At 39.4% G+C, this 10,893-nt stretch overlaps 1 protein-coding gene across 5 annotated transcripts; it reads left to right on the top strand.

Annotated features, from left to right (window-relative positions):
* The first annotated feature begins 17 nt into the window (after positions 1-17).
* Positions 18-10,617, top strand: MDH1B (malate dehydrogenase 1B). 5 transcript variants are annotated; one of them, XM_042040673.1, is made up of 9 exons: positions 18-90; positions 687-799; positions 1,749-1,880; positions 2,029-2,171; positions 2,832-3,334; positions 4,299-4,440; positions 5,407-5,570; positions 6,659-6,798; positions 7,491-10,617. In XM_042040673.1, exons 1-9 carry the CDS (start codon positions 69-71, stop codon positions 7,545-7,547), a joined length of 1,416 nt encoding a protein of 471 aa, XP_041896607.1. In that variant the 5' UTR covers positions 18-68; the 3' UTR covers positions 7,548-10,617. The 5 variants fall into 5 exon arrangements, with proteins under 5 accessions (XP_041896607.1, XP_041896606.1, XP_041896604.1 ...); XM_042040672.1 differs by having other exon boundaries at positions 1,746-1,880; XM_042040670.1 differs by lacking the exon at positions 18-90 and having other exon boundaries at positions 117-799; positions 1,746-1,880; positions 2,032-2,171.
* The last annotated feature ends 276 nt before the right edge of the window (positions 10,618-10,893 follow it).

Genomic DNA, 10,893 nt, shown 5'->3' with positions numbered 1-10,893 from the left:
ACAAACTACCTCGTCGCGCGGCGCGTTGCGGAGCAACGCCAAAGCGGCCGTTCGAGGGCGGCGCGCGCATGGCCAAGTTCGTGGTGGCGGGTGAGGGCGGACCCGGGACGGGCAGCCCCGGCAGCGCCTTGTGCCGGGACTCGGGACCCCGGCGGGGCTGCCCCGGCGGCGGCGGCAGCGCCTTGTGCCGGGCCCCGGGACTCGGGACCCCGGCGGGGCTGCTCCGGCGGCGGCGGCACCTTGTACCGGGACCCGGGACCCTGGCGGGGCAGCCCCGACGGCAGCACCTTGTACCGGGACCTGGGACCCGGGCAGGAGAGCCCCGGCAGCGGCGGCAGCTTGTACCGGGCCCCGGGCTCGCCGTGCTTGCAGCGGTCGCCCCTCTCTGCGGGCTCACCCCCGTCCCCGTCTTTGCAGCTCTCCGGGAGCCGTGTCCGCACGGCGCGGGGCCTCCGCCAGTCCCGCGTCAGCGTTCTCCCCATGAACCGTCGGTGACACTTCAGCCCCTCTGTTGCTGTCCCCCCAGGGGTGGCCTTCTCGGCCCCTTGGACGCTGGCTCGAGAGCCTGTTTCACCTGTAGAAGTACCCTTCCTTAGCTGGCTCGCATTAAGCAACGTTTGGTTTTTTAAGCCCTTATCACTGAATGTCAAAACCATCCATTTGTGTTGCTGTTGCTATGTTCACAGGTAAGGCAAACTGCCCTTACTATGCCAAAGCTGAACTCCTGGCTGACTATCTCCAGACTAACTTGCCCAACTTCAGGGTTCACAAGATTACTCAGCACCCTGACAAGTGGGAGGTAAGGGATTGTAAGTCAAGTTGCTGGTAGGTGCCCCAGTGCTCTACAAACCAAGAAATGTGCTTATCTGTAGTATATTTCTTCTTCTCTTCTATTAGAGGTTTGGTATGTGGCTAGAGGTGCTGCAGAAGCAGCTTTGGCTGTGAGAGCCAGCCAGAGGGAAGGTTGCAATGTTTTGAGCAACTGACTTCTCTGAGTTTTACCACAGAAGATGGGCACAAAGTATGGACCAGCCTAAACGTGTATTATGTCAATAAAAAGTTCAGTGTGGTTTTGGTTGGTTGGTTGGTTGGTTTTCTGGTTTTTGTTTTTTTTTTTTAAGTATAAATGGCTGTTCAGCCTGTAAATCTTTTGCTCACTGTGATTACATATATCTTCAGAGTTCTTACTTGTCAAGAGCCTTCATGGCATTCAAGGGCTTTGAATTACAGTGGAAGTATGGAGTTAAATATTACATATTTGTTTACAATGTGGATGGGCCTTTCTGAGTACTTACACGGTAGACATGCTGCCTATAAGGCTCTGAAAAAACTGCAGTCTTACTCCATGAGATAGACAGTACTATGATATTTATTACCTCATATATTTTGCTTGACACTTCCACCAAGTAACTGGAGCAGTTAAGTGAAAAGCAATTGACCTCTTCAGGTTACTTACCTAATGTGGCTAAGTAAGAATCCTCAGATTACTTGCTGCTTCACAACATTGCTTGTCTTCTGTATCACTAAGACAACTAAGTGAAATCAAGACCTTCAGGTGAGCCATCCCAGTGTATCACCGTACCTTGCTTTGTGTTATTCCCCCATTTTTTACCCACTGGTACATACATTCTGAGGCACCCTGTCATCATATATTGAGAGGAAATAGTAAGAATGCTTGTAACTGTACTGTTTAAATGTTATCAAATGTGAAGTATTAAAACATCTGGTGGGGATGTTTACATCAGCAGTGGCTCCATGACATTCGTGAAACAAATGGATGGGAACACAGTCAGTCTCCTATCATTTGGAGAGAACTGTTGGACCGTGGAGGGAAGGGTCAGCTTCTGGGAGGACTTAATGATTTTCTGGAATATGCTCAGGTAATAAGCTGCCTTTAATACTATAAGCCCATGTTTTACAACATTGTTGTTCCTTTTCCCTCCTTCAAATGTAAAATAAAGCTATTGTTAATGTTACCTTGATGGGTTTGGGCTGCCATTTGATTAGAGATCATCTTTTTGTTCTTAGCAGTATTATGGCATCACTTCAATGATGCTGAGTGAGGAAATGTTAGACATTGCTGAGGAGAACCTGCAGGCGCATCTTGAAATTGTAAAAGAGGATGAAGAGATTAAAAATCTTATCAAACCTATGCAGATCTGGATCACCAGGTGAGAGTGGAGAGAGTGTCTGTGAACTTTTACTCAGTTCAGAAGAAGGCACTTTTTCCTATCACGTATGATGGGTGTAACCATCTGAAGTTAAGCACAAATCCCTGTAATTTGATTATTTGACTTGAGTTCTGCACCCCTCACTATGAGCAAATTAGAAATAATTTATGCTTTTGTTACATTTTACACCAGTTCAAATGAGGGGTGTGAACAGGCATCATTTAGACCTCAGATCAGTTTAGGGAAAAAGCAAGTATTTACAAAATAAGCTAGAAATTTTGTAGTGCAACCATCTTGCATTAAATGTTATTGGAAATATTAAAGTAGGTAAAATCTCTTGCATCTTTACCTTTAGAAATTCCTGTATTTCTAGTAATCTTAATAGAGCACCTTAAAAATTTGTGGTTCTATAAAGACATCAATTTTTAAGTGACAGCATTGAGTGAAATGCACAGGATGGAAAAGGCTTCAAATGAAAGGAGGACCCAACTGTTTTAATTCTTAACCTGTTAAAATGACAAAAGGAACAGTAAAGGATCCAAGCTAATGATATCTTTAAATGTAATCAAGTACAAAATAAACACCTTTGTGTTTATGTAATACTTTCAAAGCAGCAGTGGTTCCTTGTTAATGTAACTTTTCTACATATTCTCTTATCAGTGCATCAGTTCCAGTCTGTTATCATCTGATCCCTCTGTTGGCAAGTGGAGAAGTGTTTGGGATGACCACAGAAATCAGTATCCATTTGCTTGACACTGACCAGTTTAAGGAAATTCTTCACAGTATTGTAATGGAAGCTGAAGACATGGCATTCCCACTCCTCCGCAGTATTTCGGAGCACACAAACATAGATCAGGCTTTTATTGATGCTGATATTATCATTGTTCTTGATGATGTCCTCTTGAACCTTGAAGTCCAATCCCTTGAGAACTACATCAGAGAAGTGAGTGAGATCTGCCAAGTGTATGCTCCCCTGATTGAGAAGAATGCCAAGAGTGAGGTCAAAGTAATTTCATCAGGAAAAACCTTTGCAAACCTTAAGGCAATGATGTTAAGGACGTATGGCCCATCCATTAGGCCTGAAAATATCATTGCCATTGCGACATCCTGGGAAAGTGCAGCTAAAGCCATGCTGGCCAGGAAGCTGAATATGAACACAGCAGGTGAATGTTTATGTGGCATTTGGGGAATCCAGCGCACCTTTGGGAGTACATATTTCATTCCAGAACACAACTGAGGTGCATGCAGAAATGCACAGTGGTGCACCCACTGAATTTTGTGGCTGTACAGAATGCCAGGGTGTCTTTTGCTTGCTCCAGGATGCAGCCCTGCCACTCTGGTGTGTATTTCATGCTGGAAATATGCTAAGGAGGACAGTTGTGTTGCAGATTGGGAGCTAGGACTTCAAGATTGCATTTGCACTTTGTAATGCATTGTTATTTTGGAGCTATGAATAAACATGACAACATAATGCTGTGCAGATAATGAGAGTAAAGTAGAACTGTGTTGTAGTATTTTTTTGAGGTTAATTAATTTTCATTCTCAGGTCAGTTGTTATAGCTTGGTTATATTTGCACAGTTCTGCACTGCATAGCAAAGGTGTGCTCTGACAGTCTGCTCAGCATCAGTATTCTGTAAGTGTTGCATAGGTAGAACTGGTCATTGATGACAAGTCTAGATATTTTGGAGTCTAATAAAATAGAAAAGCAAGTTAATAGGCTGAATAGCCTATCAGCAGGTTATTTGAAAAAATCCCTTTGCACCGAAGCAGGTAGTTTTTATTTTTTTAATGAATGTTTTTATTGTTTATGTATTTGTTTTTACAGGATTTTAAAAGGAACATTGCTGTATGTTTGCAATATGATTTGTTACTGTTTTTAAGAGTTGAGTATTTACTAGATTTTGTCTATTATTTACAGTAACATGATATAAATTAAAGTTCCTTTTTCAGCTTGTGATGAGGTTTCATATGTTATGGAGAACTTGGTTGCATTTTTCAGATCAAATAATTTCTGGTAACAAGGCAGGGCACTGATTTGAGTAATTCATCTTGAAAGGGATTTCTGAAGCCTATTTTTCTGAAAGTATTTGTCTCTTCACTAATCTATGTATTTTCCTTTGTTACAGGAGTTAAAGATGTGATTGTTTGGGGCAATATTACTGGCTCTAACTACATTGATTTGTCACATGCAAAACTTTATGGATATGACTGTGCTATTTGGGGCCCTGCTAATTTTCAACGTCCTTTGTTGAATATGATTTATGATAGGTACAGTACAGATTTATTTCTTTAAAGTAAAATTAAATAACTGCTTTTAATCCATGTTTATCTGAACCGTGTAATAAAGCATCAAAAAAGGTTTTTGTTTTCAAGATTTGTCTTTACCAATTGGCACTATACATAAAGGAAAACACAAGTTGAGGTACTCCATCTGCAAAAGAAGTTGAGTAGTTCCTAGTGCTGTACATAGTTCTGACTCTCCTGCCAACTTTGTTTATAACTATATTTTTCCTACATTTTAAGTGGGTTTCTCTTCTATCATGAGCAGTTTATAAGAAGTAATGAAAGTCCAGACTTAGATGTCTAGTTTACATGAAGAAACTTTGAAATAGTATTAAACAGATACTTGTACCTGAATTACATGGAATAGGCCTGAGCATATTAATGTTGTCAGTTTCCCAAAACGGATGATTTGTTAACATATGTGAAAAGGATACCTGGCAGCTAGATAGCTTCCTGTGTAAAGAAAGAGTAGCAGAGAAAGGGTGGGTGCCGTGAGAGGGCTGCAGGTGTGACATACACCCAGGCCTGGCTATCTGGAGCTCCCAGTCTGGTCTAGACTGCATTTACTGGAGAGCAGACATTTCTTTTGTTCTATGCTTGTACTGAGCCTCACATGGTTCGTGGCTGGGTTCTTACATAAGACAGTAATATATAAATTACATATAAAATACTAAGTTACACAGAATACAAATTACAATGATAATTGAGGTTTTTACTTGAGTAAATGACCTAACTTTCATAGAAAAGTAGTACTTGTTGTTACTTTTTAAGCTACTTTTTGTTAGACCATTTTTTTTTCTCTGTCTGTAAATGCCATGCCTTCAGCAGTGAAGTTTGAGTAAGTGTTGACTATTTTCTTTCCTCATGTTTAGTTCTTTTTTCCCTAGGAAACTACTCTTCCTGCAGTCATCTTAGTTTTTCATCCCTTTTTTCCCATTTTTTTGTTGGTAGGGAATGGATCCATTCAGAATTCCTATCTGCACAGAGTACACTGAGTTCCCGGGTGTCTCGTTGTACAGGAATGTTACCTGCTCATGCAGTAGCCACTGTACTGCGATACTGGTACCATGGCTCTCCTTCTGAGGAGATCATTTCTGTGGGAATACTTAGTGAAGGTAAATCTATTTTTGCTTCACATGTTCTCTTGTAGCTTTACCCTGCATATAATAGCTTTCCCCTATCTATAATGTTATTTTTTAATCAATATTTTTAATTTAATAAAAACTTGTTAAACAAGTCGTGAGGCTAAGAGTTTGTTTCATGATAAGAGCTTCAAAATCTAACAGATGATACTCACTTTTTACAGGCATCTCTTAGGTTAATATTGTCTTTTTGCAGATGATCTCTTAGTTTTTTAGTTAAAATGCTTTTCTGATGTGTGTGTTTTGTGCAAGAACTCTTTATATCTCTTAGAGCCTAGGCTATACTTCTTGTGTAGTTATGTGAACCAATAAATGGAATATTTCACAGCAGCCATTTAACCCTTATGAAATAAATCATTTTCCCCCTTTTTTAAGATGTACAACCGATCCAGCAGTTGTGTTACTACACAGGAAAGACACCTGTTGGAGATGGTCCAGAGGAGGGCCAGACAAAATCATCATGGGGATGAACACCTCTCTTATGAAAATAGGCTGAGACAGTTGAGGTTGTTCAGCCTGGAGAAGAGAAGGCTCTGGGGAGACCTTATGGCACCTTCCAGTGCTTAAAAGTTCTTATAAGAAAGATGGGGACAAACGTTTTAGCACGGCCTGTTGCAACAGGTCAAGGGGTAATGGATCTAAAGTGAAGGAGGGTCAAATTAGATTAGATTTTTACAATGAGTATGGTAAAACACTGGAACAGGCTGCCCAGAAAGGTGGAAGATGCCCCAACCCTAGAAGCATTCAAGGTCAAGTTCGATGGGTCTCAGACACATTTGAATATGTCCCTGCCCATGGCAGGAGGGTTGTACTAGAGACCTTTAAAGGTCTCTTGCAGCCCAAACCTGTCTGATGCTATGATTCATGTACATCTAACTAAAGGACAAAGTTACAGTAAAAGGGACTTTCAATTTTGAGCTGTAGATTGAAAAAGGCAGTCTCCATTTATAATGAGATCTTGTAGTTGCAGACTTCTGCAGGTCTGTAGGACTTAATGTCAACACTGGTGAGGATGTAATCAGAAATAACATGTTTTGTCATTTTGTCCCCCTCTTGTTCAGGTCAGTTTTGCGTTCCTGAAGGAATTGTCTTCTCTATGCCAGTGAGGTTCCGGAATGGTAACTGGGAAGTCGTGACAGAAGTAGAAATTAATGAAACGACCCAAAAAGTTCTGGGACGCTTATCCCACGAGCTGGTTCAGGTGAGGATTTCTTGAGTCTCGTGTATGCCCATTCTGCCACCTATGGGCATATTGTGATGCAACTTTGAACACTGAGACGTTTAAGTGTTAGATGTACAAACTGCACACATGCACTGATGCATGGTAGAGACCGGGTATTTATAGGTGTAAGGTAGTATTTGTGTATTGAGATGAACAGACATTTCTTCTGCCAAAAAGGAGATGATAAAATAAGTTTACTTATGTAAGTATAGAATTTGCACTCCAAAGTTCTGCAGGCTTTTGCAAAACAGAAATATTACCTTTAATTTAATATTTCCACATTTTGTGCTGATTTTGCTTATGTGGTATTCAGAGTATTTCTATGCCAGAAGATGTATGTTTTGGCATTTTTATGGCTGTGACTCTGCATGAATGAAGGCCAGACCTTACTAGAATTAGGGATTTTTCAGAAAATACAAAATCATTGAGCACTAATTTAATCATAACCTTCTTGTCACTTAGTGAGGCAAAAAGAAACTATTTATTCTACTGAAATATTAAAAAAGACTGGTCCCAAACTCTACATTCTAGCTTTAATCAGATTTTGTGATCTTCAGTCATACTAGTAATGTATAAGAATTATTTTGTTTTAACATATTTTAAGTTTGTGCTAGAAATTATAGCAGATTAAAAGAATGGGTGATATTAAAAGTGCTTTTTTTTCCATTTAGGAAAAGCTCATTGCACTAAAGGAAATAAGCGAAATGCATCCATATGAAGCAGAATAAAAACTCCACATCTTCTCCCAAGTGTTTCTGTGCTGCTTTTCCTATTTAATTTGCTTTTCAAGTTCTCTGTCCTCCTTCATCAGAAAAATAACAGATGAACACTAAAGCATGTTTTAGTTTTGTTTTTTCACTTTTTCTCCATTTTCGGGTTGTGAAATTCCTGCACTTTTCTAATGTTCAAGCCATTTCTTCCTAGTTTTCATTCCTACAGACCTTTTCCCTGGTTTGTTTTCTTTCCCCCTTCCTTCAGATTGTTTCCACTACTTTTATATCAGCCCTTTCTGTACTATGAACTGTTCTTCTCCATTAAGGGCAGGCTGAAGAATGGGGAAAGTTTGGAGCTGATGCCTAGAGCCTCTTCTGAGTACAGAGCCTTTTGGTTATCCATGCTTGTTTCTTGGGAAAGGGCTACAGACACAATAAGATATTCCTGCTGAATGCAGAGTTTAATTATTGGCTAATCATGACCTTGTTTAACCCAGATGGGGGATTCCCAATTAGGTAAGTGTGGTTAGTGTCCTTCCCTGTCTGCTCTCTACTTGTATGGCACTGCTGTTCTATAGAGCTGTTCCATTCCTCTTGTGTCAGCGTTAAATGCTAAGCAGAGGCCTTACCACTGCTAGCAGTGTTGTGCTTGGTTGTGGCCTTCTCTTGTGACATTAGTATCAGGTGTTCAAGTATTCCCAAAGTGCCCTGCTTCTCTCCTTGCATGTGGAAGTATTCTAGGAGGCTAGCAAAAATAGCTCATGTTTTTGCTTTTTTTGACAGAAATGGAAACCTTGCCTACTGAGTCACTTTAGAGACATTCTAGAGTTGTCTGGAGGAGAAAATGCTGGAAATTCCCATATTAAAATAAGGTTTCCATTGCTCAAAAGAGCAAACTACAAAGAAAGCATTGCTGTAGTTTTTGCAGTATCTTCCTCATTAAAAAAAAAACCAAACCAGGAAATCTCTAGGTTTTTCAGTTATTCATATAAATATGAATAGTCATATAAATATTCAATAAATATTTGAAATAATTTCAAATATTTCAAAGCCAGTGTGAATATAACATTTTTAACCTGTAGACCAAAGTAAAATTCCTTCTGATTTTAATGAGTCTAGGATTTCATTTGCATCCAACAACTTATTTCTTCAGACCAAAAAACTATTGCAAAAATGTGCTTTAATGCCTAAAATGTTCATGTGAAGATTTTGAGCAGGATTGTCACATACAGAGTAGCAATTTTATAATTCCAAATTTTTTTTTTCAGAGGTACTGAAGCACAGTACTTATGTTTTTGTGTTAAAAATCATTTTTGCCCAAGAAGATATTTTATTATAAAAGTTCATACATCTCCTTAGTGACAAGATTATCTTTGTTTCCATGTTTTTTTAATTTATTGCATGAGTTTCAAGGGAATACTCATGTGTTTTAAGTCAAATGTAATTAAATTCTTGTTTCAACAGAATTGTTGAGGAACTGCTTTCACTTGCATGTCTTTGGTGTCTTAAATGATGGAAATTGTGTTAATGAAATGTTACTGTACTCGCTAACTTTTTATCAGATATGTTTAAAGCAAAATAGAAAGCTTCCTGTTCTTTGAATCAGTTACATATACTTGCAATAAGTTCTTTATTTCTGTTCGAATGGAGGTTCAAGCTCTGAATAGGGGTAGACTTCTTATATGAGGAAACCAAGAGAAGTTACTGGCTGGTTAGGACAGGACTAGGAGGGATGTCTCACTGGTCTTAGAAAGAGGAGCTCAGGAAGCTGGGTTGTCACAAGGGATCTGGAAGAATGTGGGGGTTTATGTGGGGTGTATATGGGAGAAGCAACGTTTAGAGGAACTGAGATATTATTATAAGTATCTTCATGGAAGAGTTCACATGGAAATTGTAGAGGCAGGTGTTGTAAAGAGTCTTGAAGAAAGGGGTTAGGAATCATTCATTTCATGAGGAAGTGGTCTCCAGGGAATTAGTTTCCAGTAGTATATGCACAGAAGATTGGCTGAGTTTCTGAGGAGCATCTTGAGGCAGATGTCTCAGGAAAACATAGCAGGGAGAGATGCTACCAGTAATCTCTACAAAATACCTGGTTTTTCTACAACTCCTTCTCCAAGACAGAAGAGGAAAAGTTAGCTTCTCTAATGTGTATTTACATTTGGGCTTTTTCTATATGAATAGGCTTTAGCAGTCTTACTCTTTGAATTATTTTATTCTGCCTGCAGAGATAGTTCAAACAAGCTGCAGTTCATGTACCAACAGTGCACAGCTGTTAATGAGAGGGAAAATAACTGTTCCTGCAATGTCTTAGTAGGCTTATCTGGCTTCTGAGTCACCAGCTGAAAACCTTTCTTCTCAGAGGCTGAGAGTAGAAAGAAAAAACTGTTTGGGATGTCTCATGTATCCTAAATTATTCTAACTGGATTTGTCTAGTGGTCTGCAGGGAGATTCAGGTCTTTCCTCATGGAAGCATAAGTGAATGGAAAAGTTTCTTTTCCTAGCTTTTGCTTAGGAGAGAAAGAAAGAATAAAAATAATAGGAAAGCTAAAATATGGTAACATATTCAAAGTTGGTTGCAGTTGTAACACAGTGATTGACTTAGTCATCACTAAGTTTGGGTTTTCTGTAAGTAATAAGCAATTGCTGGTACACGTGTTTTCACAAGTTACTAAGTAATGTTATGTATGCAGGATATTCATGGTATTGATGACTCCTACTACCTGATGTTAAAGTAACTGTTGAAAAATTTTTGAAAAAGGGCTTTAAGCTAAATGTGTGTCTTACAATGTTATATGTAGATTCCTCATAAACCCTAGCATTTGGGTGTACTGAAGAGCTTTCTGGTGGGTCTGAACAATTCTTATTCTAGGACTTTACCACTAGGGCTTACTGTTTTTCTTCTTTGTACAGCTGCCCCAACTCTTTGTTACAGCACACTGTGCTTTCTGCATTACTGTGTCAGCTTCCACCTCATTTTCAGTCTCTATAGCAACACTGTTTCTCAGCAACGGGGAGATTCTTAGTAAAGGCCCCTCAATTTAGAAATACTGCACTCCAACCATTAAAAAAAAAAAAAAAAAGCTTTGAAACAAAGATCAAAGAAGTTTTATCTTTAATAATTCAGGATATTTATTACTAATTAATTAGTGTTCTCTGTTTTGACTGCTTAGACAATTACCTGATACTTTGATCTGGGCCTTTGCTAGGCATTTTTTGTGAGCAGCTTTAATTTAAAAGCAAAACCTTTGGAACTGTGTCTTGAAGTCAACTTTTAAGTGCTGTAAAACTACTGGACTTCTCTGGCGATGTCATCTGACTTCTGGACCTTTAGTAAGTAATGAGAGGAAGGTAAGTGCAGCTA

Source organism: Corvus kubaryi, unplaced genomic scaffold (assembly GCF_017639235.1).
Source record: "Corvus kubaryi isolate FWS band 111438036 unplaced genomic scaffold, C.kubaryi_AGA036_p1.0 37396, whole genome shotgun sequence".
In the NCBI taxonomy this organism is placed as follows: domain Eukaryota; kingdom Metazoa; phylum Chordata; class Aves; order Passeriformes; family Corvidae; genus Corvus; species Corvus kubaryi.
Note: the sequence above shows the minus strand (reverse complement) of the source record. Positions and strands in the feature narration are given on the sequence as shown.